Raw genomic sequence first — 17,461 nt, forward strand, 5'->3', positions numbered from 1 at the left:
ACCTGAGCACAGATCCCGAATTTCAGGGGGTTCCCCAGAAGGTGCTGCACTGGAGGCCAACATCACCCTGGCCCCTGTTGAGGAGGTGGCCACCAGCCCTGGCACAGCTGGCCCAGGTCCCTGGCGCTGTGGGTGTCCCCAGTGTCCCCATGGGGGACAGGTGGCTGCAGTGGGAGCTGCCCAAACCAGCCCCAGGGATGTGGGATGTGTCCCACCCATCCCAGGCCCGGTGTGAGGCTCAGGAGGGAGCCTGGGCCAGCAGCCCTGTCCCCTCCCCGTGTCCCCATGTCCCCAGGGACTCCTGGCTGCCTCCCCTCGGTGTCAGCCCCCCGTGCCCGTCCCCGGTGGGCTCGGCCTGGGGGTCCCGCCCCGCGGCCCCTTCTCCCCCTCGGGGCGGCCGTGTTTGTTCTCCGAGCCCGAGCCCCGTTATCAGCTCGCAACACACACAGGAAGTCCTGTCTGGGATTGTCCATCCCCGGCCTGATTTATACAGGAAGAAAAGCATAAAAAGCCGCCCTTCCACCTCGGCAGCCACCTCCTGCCTGTGCGCGGCCGGCGGGCGGCTATGCCGGGGACACCGGGGACAACACCGGGGACAACACCGGGGACACTGCCACGGTGCCCGGGGCCGCTGGACCCGGGGCAGGGATGGCCACCGGGAGCCACTGGAGAGCACGGCAGGGCTGCTCCCGCACGGTGGGGGACAGCAGGGCACCCAAGGTACCAGAGAGCCACAGCGGGGATGGGTGGGGTGGGGTGGGATGTGGTGGGATGGGATGGGATGAGGAGCTGGCACTGTGGGCAGCGTGAGCACATCCTTGTGAGCTCTGAGTGGGTTTGGACCCTGCTGGTGATGCCTTGGGGATGGTTTGAACGCCCAGCATGGAGTGAGCAGGTGTGTGAGGCATCCCTTGGAGCACACAGGGGTGTGAAGCATCCCTTGAAGCACACAGGGATGCTTTCCAGAGGGGTGTGAGGCATCCCTTGGAACACTCAGGGATGCTTTCCAGAGGGGTGTGAGGCAGCTCCACCTGCTCCCGGCGAGGCTGGATCCTCTCTCAGCCACGTGCCGAGCACGGTGTTGCTCTGAGCAGAGCCCAGCCTCCAGCACTGTTATTTTTAAGTCACCCCACCGGCAGCCAGGCTGTTTTCACGGGGAGGAGAAGCCAGTGGGTGGATTTTACCTCCTGTGCGTGTAGAGGCTGCAAAACACTTGCACAAATTCCTGGGAGATAGCTGGAAATTCTTGGCTAATCTCTTTTCTTTCTGTGTCTCCCTCCCTTTTCCCTGTGCCGGCTCTCTGGATACCTCTGACACATCCTCACGCTGTCCATCCTCCCTGCCCTGCTCCCTGCCCTCTGCTCTCCTCTGTGTGCTGCTGCATTCCGCCCCAGACCCGGGTGGGATGTGGGGCAGGGGCTGTCCTGGCTCTCCCACCAAGACTGACAGCCCAGCCTAGGTCATGCTGGGTGTGCACAAGCTCAGCAAAGCCTCCCATATTTATAACTTGGAGTGGTTTTCATGCTGTCTGCAGCCACCTGCGGGTCCTGCTCTCCTCATCTGTGACGCTGCACAGAGCAGGCAGGAGGCTTTCAGTGAGGCACCCGGGGTGTTTTGGGATAAAGGAACAGCTGGGGTACCCAGGCCCTGTCTGGCTGTGCAGGAATATGGAGCAGAACCACACCAGTGAAGGGCTCTTGGTAGAAATAACCCAGCATATTTTTTCCCAGGGTCCAACATTCATGGAACCAACTCTCTGAGCAGAGAATCAAACACAGAAAGAAATAACAAGGCCTTGTCAGTGATTAAGTTAATTTCGAGCTGGATTGGGAAGGTCTGGCAGTGCTTGGGAGGCTGTGGAAGGCTGTTGGAGCTGGAGCATCCTCAGAGATCCACCTCACCTCTGGGCAGCAGTGGAAAACACGGACCTGCCGCGGCAGATTCTCCCTGCTCTTCCCTGGGATCTGCCGATGGAGCTACTCTCCCTCTCTGCCGTCCCACTACCAGCTCTCCCCAGTTTCCCTGGAGGTAAGGACGAGAAATCGAATCTGGTCCGGAGGCTCATTTGAGCCTTTTCCCAGGCTCTGCTGCTGCAGATGGGGCTGGCCCCGGGGGCAGGCAGATTTACAAACTGCAACAAATTGGGGTAAACGAGCCCGCCCCACAGTCCCAACAGCAGCGGGAGGGCTGGGAGAAACACCAGGGGAGAGGTCCCAGAGCAGCCAGGGAAATAAAAGTGTCTCTGCAAAGAGAAGGGAGGATCAGAGCTGTTCTTTCCTCTCTCCCAAAGTGAGCACCGGGATCCCCATCCTGCCCACAGCCCAGGGCGGCTTCCTGCAGCTGGAGACTTTCCCCTGGAAGAGAAAGATAACCAGAGCAAAACTTTCTTGTGTGAAAGGCTCTGTGCTGAGCCGTTCCCTGGGATGGTGAAGGGGCTGAGCCATCCTGCAGCTCCCAGTTACCCTACCACACTTCCCATGTGCTCATTCACTGGGAAAGGGGGATCACTGCCGGGTTTTGCCGGGAAATTTTACAGAAAGCAGCAAAAATTCAGTTTATTCTTGGGTAGGATGAATCATTTCCCAGTTTTTTACACTGCAGCCATTGCTGGCTCCTCTTAATGTAAATAAAAATTCAAGTGTGCGTGTGAGGGAAAATAAAGCTGGCTATGGGATGGTGCCCTGTTCCTGCATTTGTGTTTGCACAGCTCCAGCTCAGCTGTTGGTTGTCCCCATGGGCACCTTAACTTATAACACACTGGTCCTGAGACAATTAATACTTTTGAAGTCCTTACTCAGGCCAAAAAAAAAAAAAAAAAAAAAAAAAAAAAAAAAAAAAAAAAAAAAAAAAAATCACTTTGTGGGGCTCAGTTCTCAGTTTTAATATGCAGAATCCTGAGCCACTGGTGACAACAGAGCAAGAGTTGTGGGTCAAGTCCTTTTCTTGGTTTGACCTGGTTTTATCCCACTGCCATCAGTGGACTCCTCTAGATTTCCACTGAGATAGCTGGTGTGCAGCTGACGCAGCTGAGAACAATATGGGCCAGGAGAGAATAGTGGGAGGTCATTTTCCTCACGGAGCTCTGCAGAGCAGGGGCTGCTCCAAAGCTTAAACTGAAGAAGTGTAAAGTTTACAAACAGCCTCATGAAAAGCCTGAGCAGAAGAATTTGTCCTAGAACAGCAAAAGCCATTCCTCCCTTTTTTTTTGTTTTTGGTTGAGAAGCACCAAAAATATCCTTTTGCTTCCAGTTCTGTGCCAGACCCCCATGGAGAGCAGTGAGAGCCCATTGTGCACTGCAGGTATGGGGTCAGCCACGGCTTGTGGGGGCTGCACATTTTGCATCTGTATGTGTGTCACTCTCCCGCCTGTGTCCCCGTCCATCTGTCACTCCAGTCTGGGGAGAGCTCGTGTGCCTGGGCACGTCCCGTTCTCTCTGAGGGGCTGGCAGTGCTCCTCTCTAAAGAGCAGGTTCCTGATGTGGGGCTTTAATGCTGATCTATTAATTCTCCACTGTTAATCCTTCCTTTTCCATGCTCCTGATACCTCCCACCCTCCAAGCTCTCCCACCAAACAGCTTCCAGCCCTCAGCTCCAGCCCTCCATCCACCACGGATGCTCTCAGGAGGATTTTTGGATGCCCAGGCAGGTGCAGTGGGTTTGGCAGACTCTAGGAATCTGGGAGGTGGGTGAAAATCTCACCTGCAGAGCCAGCCTGGTGCTCAGCCTGAGATCTGCTCAGGACCAGCACTCACTGTCCCTCCCAGCTCACGCTGGTGGAGAAACCAGTGGGACACAAGGAGGTTTTGACGTTGTCGAATCTAAGAGGGAGGTTGGGCAGAAACATTTCTTCCCTGGCCTGGAGACAAGCATTAATATTGGATGTCGTGGGAGTACATTTCTGGTGTACAAGGGAGAAAGCTGTGGGGGAAAAATGTAAAACATCGGGCAAGGGAGGACTTTGAATTCAGGCAGGAGCCAAAACCCCCTGCTGCCTTTGTCAGGAGCTCGTCACACTGACATTAACAGTGCCAGCAGATCTGATCTTCCCCCACTCTGAACTGGCATAACTCCTCTGCTTCCAAGGGAACTTTGCCAGGCCTTGTCCTGGGGGATTTCCCTCCCAGCATAATGAATATTAGCACAGGAGACACAGAACCCTCCCTGAGAGCAGAGGATTAAATGCTCTTTTAATGGGCTGTATGCAGTTCTTTAGCAGCTGACACAGGCATTTGCTGGAGCAAAGATATGACCCAATAAATGGAACTGGAAAGGAAACTTTCTGCAATTAAAATACTGGCAGAATTTTAAGATGCTCAGTGCACTCTTAGGGAGTTGCTGCTGAAAGGCTCCAGTGGAGAGCCTGGGAGGTGCTCGGTCCTGTGCTGTGTGGTGGTGTCCTGTGAGGAGCTGAAAGATGAGTCTATCCCCTTCCTCACCATCAGATTTGCACTTGGAATCCCAGGGATTCATGCAAAGGTTTCCTGGGCGGTGAGGGATGTTCGTCCTTGAATGAGGGTAAATGGTAAAATACAGTGTGATGGTAAAATAGAGTGTAATGGTAAAATAGTGTTGGGGAATGGCAGATGGGATCACAAATCAGGAAGCTGAGCTTGGATACACCTGGGAGACTGTGCCAGGTGCACTCCTGTTGTCTTGGGTTCTTGGAAAATCCCAGCCTTGAGCACTGGCAAAGCTGCTGGAGGGGATGGATCCTGCTCAGTAAATCTGCTCTGCTCAGCCCCTGCTCATCCCCTGCCTTGCTCAGCCCTGAAAGGTGCAAAGGCACCGTGGCTCTGCCTGGATCCCCGCTGGGATCACAGCAAGGTGAGGGAGGATCAGAGCCGTAGGATGCTCCATAAACACCCAGTGTGGGATGGGGATGGGTTTCCTCATGCCCTGCCATGGGTGTGACAGTGTCTGTGCAGTGTCTGTGCCTGTCACACCCGTGGTATGAGCTCAGTGCCACAGGGGCTCTGTGGCCACCACCCTGCTCTCATCCTCCACTGCGCTCTGCAGGGTCTTTGGGAGTGTCCAGGGGAACACTGGGCAAGGGCTGGGTCAGTGCTCTCTGTCTGCCTGACAAAGGAAAGGTAACACTGGCCTTTGTCTGTCCTCACAGGAAGAAACCAAGATGCTCCTTAAGGAAAGGATCCCTGCCCAGGACACCTGATGGAGCACCGTGGATGGGGTGAGTTGTCTCAGCTGCAAAATGAGATCCTGTGCTTTCAGCGTGGTCACACAGAGAAGCTGCGGCTTCCACACGTATTTTGTAATTATTAGACAATAATTCAGGCTCTGTTCATCTCCCCCGTACACCAGAAAAAACCCAATAATGCTCTCTGCATAACAAGATAATTACTGTGCTCCCAAGGCTCTTGGGAGAAGTTGCCTGTGCTGATGAAATTAAGGGAGCTGAAATCATTCCCCAGAGGTAGGATGGGTCCAGAGGGTGAACAAACCCGTGTGAGATGCTGTGCAACACGGAGCTGCTCTTCCACCAGCCCCAGGAAACTTTTCCCTGCTGCTGGGAGGGATCTTCATCTCCACCAGCACTTCCAGAGAGGATTCGCCTCTGTTCCCTTCTCAGGGAGGATCCCACCAAAGCTCCTTTGACACTGAGAGCCCCAAGCACCATCAGCTTCCCCAGAGGCTGCAGCACCAGTTCCACCAGCAGCCCCAGCATATCCCTGAGGAAATGGAGGGGATGGGCCAGTGATCTCAGTTGTTCTCTTGGAGCCATTATTGTTGAACTGGTAAATATTTCCTTTAAATGCTTACATGCTTTCAAAAAATTTACAGGGCTTAATGGGAACAAATATTCCCAGGGGGGCTGCATCCTGCCATTCATTTGCACATCAGATCCCTGCTATCTTTAAGAATGGTTCTGTGCATGGGCAGGCGCCTAAGTCATTTGAGGAACAATAACCCTCTGTGCTCTAATTTTCCAGACAAAAAATGTAGACAAAACAAGTGGCAATTTGGCACGAACCGAGGCGCTTTGATAAATAACCGGGCATTTTAGAGGAGAAGTGTGTAGGCAGCTGGGCTGGGGCTGGCCGAGCTGTCCCGGGGCAGGTGTTGGGCTGAGCCCTGGGTGTCACCCTGGAGAGTCCCTCTGCAGCAGGGGAGGCTTCCAAGGAATTCTCTGAGCATCCTTTCTGGTTTGCTGGTTCATCACCGGCTCCTGCAGGGCTTTGGAATGAGCTCAGGGGGATTAACGGAGGGTCTGGAGCAGGTCTCTACCCCGGGGAGAGGCGATGTCTCCTCCTAAATCCTCTGTGCTCATGGTGGGGGGTGTGGAGCAGGACAGAAATTCTGAGTAAAGGGAATTAAATTTGCACAGGTGATGGACCATTCCCCCGGGGAGTCTGAACTCCCCTGGGCGAGGGGGTGTTGGGGGGTCCCCTCGCAGTGCGGGGCCGGGCTGTGGGGCTGGGGGCTCATCCTGCCTTGGGCTCAGCGGGTAAAGCTCCGGATCCGCCCAGGCCGGGGGTGCCCCGCAGTCCCGTCCCCAGCTGGGGCAGGGCGGCAGCGACATTCGGGACGGCACAGCGGCGTGTCCCCTCACCCGGGGGTCCTGCCCTGTCCCCTCACCCGGGGGTCCTGCCCTGTCCCCGCAGACTCCCCCGCAGCCCCGGTGTCCCCGCTCTGTCCCCGAGCCGGGGGCAGGTGGCGGCCGGCGGGGCCGGCGGGGCGGGGGCAGGCGGAGATCCCCGGGCCCCGGCGCTTCCCCCCGGCCGGGAGGCTCCGCTTTCCTCCCCGCCGGGAGCTCATTGGGCCGGGGCGGAGGGACCGGCTCGGGCCGGGGGAGGAAATGCGCGGGGGGCCGCGGCGAGGCGGCGACTCCGCGGCTCCAGCAGCGGTGAGTCCCGGCGGGCACCGCCCGGGGCTCCGCACGGCCGGGGGGCTCAGCACGGCCCGGGGGGCTCCGCACGGCCGGGGGGCTCTGCACGGCACGGGGGGCTCCGCACGGCCCGGGGGGCTCCGCACAGCCCGGGGGGCTCCGCACGGCCCGGGGGGCTCCGCACGGCCCGGGGGGGCCCGGCCGCATCCCCGGCGGGCGGGACGGGGCTGCCGGAGCACCGGGCTCGGGACCGCAGCGCGGGGGGCGCCGGGGGGAGCCCGGGCCGGCGGGGAGGGGACAGCGCCGGGGAGCGGGGCTGGGGCTGCTGCGGCCGCGGGGAGCATCCCTGGGACACCCGCGTCCCTGCCGAGCCCCGGGTCTCCCTACAGCCCCCCGGGGACATTCGTGTCCCTGCCGAGCCCCGGGTGTCCCTACAGCCCCCCGGGGACATCCATGTCCTTGCCGAGCTCCCTCGGGATATCCGTGTCCTTGCTGAGCCCCGGGACATCCGTGTCCCTTATAGCCCTCCGGGGACACCCGTGTCCCTGCCGAGCCCCGGGACATCCGTGTCCCTGGCGAGCCCTGGGTGTCCCTACAGCCCCTCGGGGACATCCTTGTCCCGACAGCTCCCTGGGGAAACCCACAGCCCCCCGGGGACACCCGTGTCCCTGCCGAGCCCTGGGACATCCGTGTCCCTACAGCCCCCCCCCCCCCCCCCCCCCGGGTCCCTACAGCCCCCCGGGGACACCCAGAGCCCCCCGCCCGCGGTGTCACCGTGCCCGTGTCCGCTCCATCCCGCGGTACCGTGTCCCAGCCTGTGCAGGGAGCAGCTGGAGGAGTCTGGGAGGGAGAATCCATCCCCTGCGGCCGGCGCTGACCCGCCCCGGGAGGATTTGGCTCTGGGGGCACAGGGAGGTTTGGAGCCGCGGTTTCACCTGCAGAAGCAGGCCAGGCTGTCTGGAAAAGTGCAGCCGTGGCCGTCCCGGGAGCGGCATCACCTCCTCGCCAGGGGCTGGGTTCTCTCATCCTCCGCAGCCAGAGCACGATTCCTCCTGCTGGGGGTTCAGTCTTGGGTCCGTGGGCACAGCTGGAGAAAGTGCTGCTCACCCACACCGCGGGCTGTGTGTCCCCTCAGTGGCAGGTGAGGCAAGAGCAGGATTTTGGGAATTTAAGAGAATTTGGGGCATGGTTCTGGCTGGTGGGACAGGGCAGACTCACAGGAGCATGTGCTCAGCCAAGGAGGGTTTGCTGACCCCTAAACATAATTCCACTTGTCAGACCACCAGGCTTTGCCTCGTCATTTGAGAGGCTTGAAAGGCAGAGACAAAAATATAATTTATTTTTTCTTAAACACATTTTTTTCCTTAAGTTTCTGTGCTTTAAAAAAGCATGGTGGCAACAGGTGTGAGGATCTTCAGCAGATTTAAAGAGATTGATTTTCATAAACCCATAAAAAAGATGAGTCTAGACTATAATTTTTTCTGCTTTTACAGCTTTTTCTGGTAGGAAACAACCAGAATTTTATGACCCAGAGGGATCCTCTGAGGTAGGGCAGAGCTGCTCCAGCTCAAAGTGAAAAAACAAACTCTCTGTATTTTAGGCTCTGTGTTTCTTGCTGTCCCCACAAGGAAAGCTCCCATGGCAGCCACGGGAATCCTGGGGGAGGATGGAGATGGTTGGCAGAATTTGACTTCCAGACTTGAGGATCTGGGGCTGTAGGGAAGTTTTGTGTCCCAGTATAGCCCTGGGAAAGGCTGGCTGATGGAGCAGAGGGGAGCTGCTGTGTGTCTGCACACCAGTGTCCTTGGAATGTCTCCAGCAGGACTGGGGAGGGGGAAAGCTTCTTCACTATTTTTAAAAATCTTTCCTGCAAGACCAGCAAGATTTGCTTTCCTGATGGTGGAAGTACCATAAATTCATCATTAGGAAATTAAACTAATTGCTGTGTTTGAAGGAGAATGGAGGATTACAGGCTTTAAAGCACCAAAATCCTCCTTCCACCCTCAGGGCTGGGCTTGCATGGAAATCTGCTGGGATATTTGATATTTGACATTTGATATTAAGGGGCAGCAAGGCACCAGGCTGGTTTCTCTCCAGATGTGAATCTCCATTTCTCCCTGCCTCAGATTCTTCTTCTGCACCAAGGAAAGGATGATCCTGGCTGTCCTGGAGACCTGCAGGGTCTGCAGATTTGCCATGGTTATTTGTAACACCCTGTCTCAGAGCTGGGATTTCCCAATGGGGTTTGGGGATCCAACTGCAATTTTCCAGTCCGATCCCACCCCACAGCACGTGGGGATTTTAGAAATTTGATTTGCAGCTCACCATATCTGCAGTCTCAGAGGGAGGTTTTTTGTTGTGTAGGCTCCCCTTTCAGAAAGTTTAATCAGAAGGTCTGATTCTTTCCTTAATTGGTGCATATTTAAGGTGGGTTTCATTTGTTTCCCCTTCAGCTGCTGCCATCCGGAGGCCAAGTGGTTTGTTTAAATGAGATATTGTTTAAACTGGATATTGTTACTGACCCTCTTCAGCCTTGTTTCATATTTTTCCTCTGCTTGAAAATCAAAACCTCTCAGTTTGTGCCTCTGCAGATGGTACATATGGCCCTTACAGCACTTTCCTCTGTCACAAATTCGTGTTTTAAAGAGAAGAAGATCAGATTTCAGTGTTTTATGTGGTGGGAAAACACAGCTTTACAATGCTGTATGCATTAAGAAATGATGGGCCATTGTTTTGCCCTCACTGCCTGGAACTGGCAGCGAGTTTCAGGCAGAACACGTCCCTTCCCTGCCCCTCAACACACAACTGCACAGTCCCCGGTGCCCTGAGAGCATTTCCAGGGGTAAATCAGGAATAATTCCTGAATTAATATTGATGAGAGGAGCGGGGCAAGGTGGGTTTGTGCTGGGGGTTTGTCCCCACAGCTCTGTCAGATGTCACCACCTCACAGAATGACAGAATCACAGAATGAGCTAGGTTGGAAAAGACCTTTGAGGTCATCAAGTCCAACCTGTGACCCAACACTTCCTCATCAACTATACCATGGCACTGAGTGCCACATCTTTTTTAAAACACATCCAGGGATGGTGACTCCACTGCCTCCCTGGGCAGACAATTCCAGTGCCCAATCTCTCTTCCAAGTGAAGAACTTTTCCCTGGAATTTCCTCACACTCACAGTACTGCTCTCCTTCTTGCAGGGATCCCCTCTGAAGGACGAGCCATGCAGTAGGAGCCAGCACATCCCATGGAAGAGCAGGACATGCGGAGCCTCGGCTGCCTCCTCTGGGGACTGCTCCTCATCCTCAGCACCAGCAGCGCCGAGGGCTTTGCCCAGGCAGGGTAAGGCCCTGATTTGTCTGCACCTCTCAGGTGTGTTCTCCACCCATCAGGGTGAGGCACATCCTCTCTGTGGGGGGAACAACCCTGTGTGGCTCTCTGGGCTGGTGAGGAGGTGGAAAAAAGGCTCAGCAGCTCATTGCTGGTTGTTTGCTTTGTCACTGAAGCTAAAACACTTCTCAGAGGAAGTATCCCAGCTCTATTTAACTCCATGCAGGGACACAAAGATGCTCTGGGCTGTTTGTCCAGGAGAGTCAAAAGCTCATCAGGCCCTGAGCTGTTCAGGAATTATTACTGTCTCTTTCAAGCACATCCTTCATGAAAATATGTGTGAAATCCTGCTAGCACACACATCAAACCTTGTGAACAAGCTGTCATTGGAGGATGCAGCTCCATCAGAGGAGGATGCAGCTCCCAGCTCTGATGGACACCCAGGGACAGAGGTGTGGAAAGCCCCAGGCTGTGCTTTGTGCTCCCCAGAATGCTGCTGGGGCCCATGGTCCTGGAAGCTCCAGCAGTTCCCCTTCCCTTTTTTCTGGGAGATGGGTCTGGGAGAACTCCCTGGATCCCAGCACAGCCTGGGCAGGCACAGCTCAGCTCCTGCTGGGTCTGAGCAAGCCCAGAGCTCAGGGCCCCAGTTTCTTCCCCAGCCGAGAGGAGCTGGAGCTCCAAACCCTCCCCCAGACACAGCTCACATTTTCTACAAAGTTTGTTTTTACACTGAAATGCTCCTCCAGCATCAAAACCTTTCACATTCTGTCCAGGACTGAAACCACAGCTGAATTCCTCGCTCACACGCACAGGCTGCAGCTAAAACTTTATTCTAAGCTTTACAAACAATTGCCATTTAAAAATTGCTTCTTCTATAACATTAATCATGAGGCTGAGAGGAGTTTTCTGGAGTTAATGGAAGCCATCTGATGTCCATGCTAATTCCCAGGCTTTTTATTTTAGTTTCTAATTGAGCTGGGAGGCTGAGGCAAGTTAGATGGGTTTCTCAGTGGGACTGACCTGCTTGGGCTGGAAATTGTTGAAAAAAAAAAAAGATGTTTAACCAAGACCACTTTGGCTGTTAACCTTGGGAAAGTTTTTGACTGGATAACACTTATCTTAGGAAGGCTGGGGAGTGCCTTTTATCCAACCTCTATTTTCTTTGCGGTGAGCCTGACCCTTCCTGTGAAATCATTAATTTCTCGGTGACCACAGGAGCATCCGTTTCAGGAATGCAAAATCTCAGAAAGGAAAAAAACCGCCCAGAAAGGGAGTGATTTTAGGGGAAGGGAAATAATGAATGTGATGAGTAAATCATCCCTAAATCTGGGTCCCAACTGCTCCCCCGGGACGAGGGAGGAAGCGCCCGCGCCGCTCACAGTGCTCAGAGTTGTGTCACTGACCCGAAACAGCTTGAAGTGGCTTCCCAGGTCACTGGGGGGCCACCAGGCACTGCTGTCCACTATCCCTGTGCAGGGAGGGGAGCTGGGGCCGTGTCCTGGCTGTGGGACTGACCCGTGTTGTGCTCAGCCGCAGGGTTTGCGCCGCAGGGCCGCTGAGCCGCCTGAGCGCCCACGCCGAGTCCCACGTGCAGCCCGTGTACCAGCCCTACCTCACCACCTGCCAGGGCCACCGCCTCTGCAGCACCTACAGGTGAGCCCTCTTACCTCTGCCATGGGAGGCTGTGGCACCACAGATCCTGCTCCATCCACAGGGATGGGGATCCCAGCCCCTGGCAGCGCCCTGAGGTGCTATGGGAGCAGGACATGGGTTTGGGGCACCCAGCTGAGCCCAGTCTTGCTTTGCAGGACCATCTACAGGGTTGCCTACAGGCAGAGGTACAGGCAGCTGCCCGAGCCCACGGCCTCGTGCTGTCCTGGCTGGAGCAGAGCAAACGGCCACAGACTCGGCTGTAACAGAGGTAAGGAGCTGCTGGGTCACCCCTGTGCCACTGCTCATCCCCAGACCCCTTGTGTCTCTGGAGAGGGCCCCAGGACCACATCTCTCATTTATCAGCCCTCTGCCTGTCAGGTGGATTCTCCCTGAATTAAATTTTCAGCATCACAGTCAAATGCAGTTCAATATCTGATTAATTCTCAGCTTTTCTCTGCTGCCTCTTGGGCCTTTTCCCTTAGGGATCACTTATTACCTTTATAGTTACCAGAGGATGAATAAAATGAATAAGTCCTTCCCATCTAAATCAGCAGGAATGGATGAGAAAAGCTTTCAGGAGGCAACAAATGCAAACCACAGCAGCAGCCAATCTGTCTCAGATGAGCTCAGAGTGTGGTACCAGGGACTGTTGCTGCCTGTTTCCCTCCTCCTTCCCATCTTTGCTGCCTGCAGGCCCCTCAGCTCCTTTCCAGCTCCTCTTCCTTCCACTCATCCTGAGCCCTGTTCCCCCTGGGCAGCACAACCCTGCTGTGTGGTGCTGGTGTGTTTTGGGATGTGCACACACCCAGGGTGGGAGGGAGGGAGCTGGGTGACCCTGGAGCTGCTGGGTGACACTGTGCTGGTGTTCCCTCTCACAGCTCTCTGCTGGGAGCCGTGCCAGAACGGTGGGAGCTGCACTTTCCCTGGGAGATGCTCCTGCCCCCCCGGCTGGACGGGGCAAGCCTGCCAGACAGGTACTGACCATGTCCCCCCTGTCCCTGCTCCCTGTGTAACACCTGCCCTGCGTCACACCTGCCCTGCTGCTGCTGGCACAGCTTCTCCTGGGAGCATCCCAGCTGCCATGGGGCTCTGGGTGTCCTTTGCCCTGCACCAACCCCTCAGAGGGGACAGGGACCAGTATTGTGGCTCCTATCAGACCTTGGGCCATGTCTGAGTCTGTCCCTCTGCACACACATGCACACCTATTCCAGGGAAGTGTGGCTCCCAGGGGAGATCTGACCTCCCTTTGGCTGCCTCAGTGCTCCCAGCCCTCCTGTGCAGCTCTGGCATCCCTATTTTCTCTGTCTGCTGCTCCGTGCTGGGTCAGTGTGAGCAGAGCTGTGAGCACACCAGCAAAAGCCTCTCTGCAGCACAGAGCCCTTGTGGGGCTGGCCTGAGATCGTGTGTTTGTGATCATCCCTCCCAGGCTTTGTAAACTCCTGCTGTAAACTAAAATGCCCTTTTTACTGCAGAGACTAAAAATCCATAAACCCAAAATACCCGGGGGTGGAGGGGAAGCCTGGTGATGTCCAGGCTCCTCTCCAGCACAGGAACAGCCTGGTGCTCCTCACAACACAGGGAAATCGGGGAGCATGGTGCACACCAGTGCTGCAAACCCCTGCCATGGCATTTCCCAGCTTTTCCCAGCTTTCCAGCCTCCTGTAAGGCAGAGGAGGAGTGTGTGGCATTGACCCATGCTGGGCCAGGCAGGGCTGAGCCCATCGCTGACAGCTCCAGCTCCGGGGGAAAGGATTTTCCCACTGCCTAAAACAGATTTGCCCGGGCGTGGGAAGCGCTTCAGCTCTTTCTGCTTTGTGGGAACAGCTTTAATAACTCCCCCGTGTGAGGAGAGGTTACTGGGTTTTGTACACACTTGAAAGGCTGATAGCTCCTCGCCACAGCTGGCTGGAACCAAAACCCCGGCCATAAATCCGGGATGAGAGCTGAGCTCTGCCTGCGCCCGCCTGGCCAGAGCTGGGACATTTCTGACCACAGCTTTTACTTCTGGCTGTGCTGTGGGGGGAACAGGAGGAAGGGAGGAGGCCAGACCCCCTCCATCTTAGCCCAGGTTTATCCAAGGCTGTGACACCCAGAGCTGTGCCCGGATCAAACACCAGCTCACTTGGGGGGCACTCGTTGCAGCCCCCTGTGCCCAAGCCACCTGTCCCTCTCCTCACTGAGCTGTTCCTGTGTTACAGACGTGGATGAATGTGCCAGCCAGAGCCATGGGTGCAGCCAGCTCTGCATCAACACAGCTGGGAGCTTCCACTGCGCCTGCCGGGACGGCTTCAGCCTCGCTGCCGATGCCAAGGGCTGCCAGCCTCTGGTGCCAGCCCCTGGGACAGACACCTCCAGCCAAGCAGGTAACCCACCCCACATTGAGCCCCAGCTGCTGGGGGCCTGCAGGGAGAGCTGAGGGGACTCACTCAGCATCGCAGGAGTGGCAGGAGACGGGAGAGGGGACAACAGCCAGAACCCCTCAGCTTTATTCTCGCTGACCCACGAGTGCTTCTCCCACCCAAACAATTTCCCCTGAGCACAAATCCATCTATAGGGTGGCAGGACCTGGCTGTAGCTGGAGCTGTCTGGGATGTGTCTGTTCTTTCCATCATCATCCTCGTTCCCGCAGGGCAGGTCCGGAGCCACGAGGAGCGGCGGGCGCCGCTGGTGACGGCCCATTATTACTTTTGGTACGCGCTGTGACACTTCAAACTCGTACCGTGAGTAATAATGCGCTGTGGCCAGCACGGGCAGCACACAGCAAACATCTGGGACAGCACCTGCCCCACCTGCCTCTGTCCCTGCCCAGGGCCCTCAGCAGGGACAACCCCTTGTTCCTACCACAGCACAGAGGAGAGCTGGGTGGTTTTTGCCGACAGAAGGCCGGGATCCACCAGATCTCTTGTCCTTTAATGTCACCCCACTGCCTGAAACCCTCCCCACTTCACTGCAGGTGCTGCAGCAGCAGAGCAGCCTGCATCTTCAGCAGCTGGACTGGATGCCAGCTGATGCTCTGGGGGATGATCCCAGCAGGGCAGACCCTGGGGGTGGAAAGCAGAGCTTGGCCAGAGCCCTGCAGCCATGTCTGTCTCATCCCAGCAATGGGATTTTACTCACTGACATGCCCTCGGTCCCTTTTTCAGGTCCCTCCAGTGAAATGAAGGAAGAAATGAAGGACCTGAGGAGCAGAATGGAAGCACTGGAGCAGGCGAGTTGCAGCACGTCCCCCTGCCCTGCTCCTGCTCAGCCAGCTCCCACCCGGGGCTGTTTGCAGCCAGGGTTTCCCTCCTCCCCGGCTCTATTTTTAACATCCCGGCAGCAATCCCAGCTGTGCTCCCCGCCGCCGGCAGCGCCCACACCGCGGCTTTTCCAGCCCTTTGAACACAACCACAGCCCCTTGAGCCCTCCCTGGTGGTCCTGCTGGCCGGGGGGGATCACTCACAGCTCCCCTTCTCCCTGCAGAAGCTCCAGCTGGTGCTGGCCCCCTTCCACAACCTGATGCCGCCGGAGGATGTCGGTGCAGACCCCATCAGCCGCCTGTCCCACTCCCTCCAGCAGCTGGACAGGATCGACTCCCTGAGCGAGCAGATCTCATTCCTGGAGGAGCGGCTGGAGACCTGTAAGTGCCAGGAAAACGCAGTGGGGAAGGATCTCCCTCCAGCCATCCTGGCCACGGGGAGCAGATGTGGGCCAGCGAGATCACTAACACATATGCCACTGTTAATCTGGATCTGCCTCAAGCTCAGCAGCCTGTAATTAATAAAGGATGAACACAAACAGCCCATTAGCTTCATTTCAAAGCTGTTTCTATGGCTGCACCATCTGACTGCCCTTGTAGCAGCCAGAAATTGTAGGATTGGCACATGGAGCCGTGGCTGTGGGGCAGAGCTGAGGGAGGAGTGGGGCAGTGTGTGGCAGGCAGCACCTCACAGCTGCTGTCCCTTCCTGATAACTCAGTCCTTAAGGGAAGAACCCCGAGCTCTTAGGAAATTAACAGTCCAAAAAGTCAATCAGGGAAGTTTAGGGAGCGTGCAGAAGTTGGCAGATTTATGAGGCTGGGAAGTTTTAGGCATTTCTTGTGGAAGTTTACAGACCAGTAAGGGCACCAGAGAGGGTCTCTGAGGTAGCAAAAGTGAGGAAGGGAGCCCAGTGAACACTGTCATGTGTGAAATGGCTGGAGGTGGGGGTTCTGCCTGGTGTCCCCACCACGCACAGGGACAGCATCCCCTCAGCTCCCTGTGGTGCTCACCTTGACTCCAAGCAGAACACAACCCTCTGCACTCTTTAATTTTGATAGTCAGCTCTTTGCAGCTCCTTTTCCCATTAAGTAATTCCAGAAACTAGGCATGGCTTGGGTGTGCAACAGCAGCTTGCCGAGTCTTGGAAAGACTCAGGAGAAACTGGTTCAGGGCATATCTAGTCCCAGTTCAGTGCTTGCAGTAATGGCTGAGAGAGAAAAAGAATTCAAAGAACTTGTTTGAAGACCAAGTAGCTGCAAATAGATACTTAAAAACCGTCTCAGAGAGGGGTAATTACCAGAACCACTCTGTGTTCCAGCAGGCTGAGTTTTCTAGTAGTGCCCTGCACATATTATTAGTGACAGCACAGAGGAATGTGAGCAGTATCACAAGGTAACATGGATTCATTCCAAGGGATGACTCCAAAGTCCCGAAATTAATTTCTGCCAAGTCTGTCTCAGCAAGCAAAACCTGTTTTTGTCTCTTTTCATGGTCTTGCAAGTTCCTGTAGGACACAAAGCCATCCTGTCATACTCCTGCAAACTCTGGGGCTCGCGGGGCATCCCATGGAGTTACTCAGCCATCCCTCTTCTGTGCCTGGTGGAGCATTTCCCAACAAATGCTACCCTACAACTGCACTCCCCAATTAACTGCTCAGTGGGGATGTGTGCAATGACCAAAAAAGCCATTTTCTCTTCTTTAAACCATCAGCAAAAGGCACCAGGTCAGAGCTCCTTAAGCTCTAATGATTTTGGCTCCTCTGGGTCTGAACTACCCCTGATCCAGCACAGACTGTCACTGGATTTGGGGACACTGTGCATAGGGCCCAGGCAAGGACTGTGACAGGCCAGGGAGGTGAGAGTGACACTCCTGAGTGGGGGTGGGGGTGAAGCCAGCCTGGGGTTGTTTGGTAAAAGGAAAGCAGCAAGTATGGGTGACATTTCTAGAGGCTCAGGTCAGTCTCATTCCACCTGGGAAAGACACAAAGCAAAGCCAGGCTAATGACTGAATTTATCTTGCTGAATTTATTTTTTTTTTCCAATCTCTTCCCAGGTTCCTGCAAGAATGAACTCTAGCAGAGTGCCTGGAGCAAGCTGAGTGCATCCACAGCTCTTATCTCCCTGTCCAGCCCCAGGCTGGGAAGGAAGCCACACCATCTACAGGAAGGCACAGGGCAGCAGGAGAAGGATGGGCTCCCATCAGCATCTCCATCCTTCTCTCTTCCAGTTGACCTCACCAAAGGTCACGCAGTTCCTTCCAAACTGGACTCTGAGCCCTCTCCCAGCTGGAGAGGCAGCAAATAAATGCCTTACCTCGTGCCATGAGTGCCTGGCTGTGCCACACTGGCTGTGTGTGACCTGGGGGGTGGTCAGCTTCACCTGGCTTTTCCTTAGCATT

At 55.8% G+C, this 17,461-nt stretch overlaps 1 protein-coding gene across 6 annotated transcripts; it reads left to right on the forward strand.

Annotated features, from left to right (window-relative positions):
• The first annotated feature begins 540 nt into the window (after positions 1 to 540).
• Positions 541 to 17,389, forward strand: EGFL7 (EGF like domain multiple 7). 6 transcript variants are annotated; one of them, XM_083876170.1, is made up of 12 exons: positions 541 to 720; positions 1,731 to 2,028; positions 5,120 to 5,188; positions 5,588 to 5,753; positions 10,043 to 10,184; positions 11,703 to 11,825; positions 11,981 to 12,093; positions 12,704 to 12,799; positions 14,024 to 14,188; positions 14,969 to 15,033; positions 15,288 to 15,444; positions 17,117 to 17,389. In XM_083876170.1, the coding sequence occupies exons 5-12, from the start codon at positions 10,090 to 10,092 to the stop codon at positions 17,137 to 17,139; spliced, it is 837 nt and encodes a 278-aa protein (XP_083732296.1). In that variant the 5' UTR covers positions 541 to 720; positions 1,731 to 2,028; positions 5,120 to 5,188; positions 5,588 to 5,753; positions 10,043 to 10,089; the 3' UTR covers positions 17,140 to 17,389. The 6 variants fall into 6 exon arrangements, with proteins under 6 accessions (XP_083732296.1, XP_083732295.1, XP_083732299.1 ...); XM_083876169.1 differs by lacking the exon at positions 5,588 to 5,753; XM_083876173.1 differs by lacking the exon at positions 1,731 to 2,028.
• The last annotated feature ends 72 nt before the right edge of the window (positions 17,390 to 17,461 follow it).

Source organism: Zosterops lateralis (genome assembly GCF_965231275.1).
Source record: "Zosterops lateralis genome assembly, chromosome: 20".
Classification (NCBI taxonomy): Eukaryota; Metazoa; Chordata; class Aves; order Passeriformes; family Zosteropidae; genus Zosterops; species Zosterops lateralis.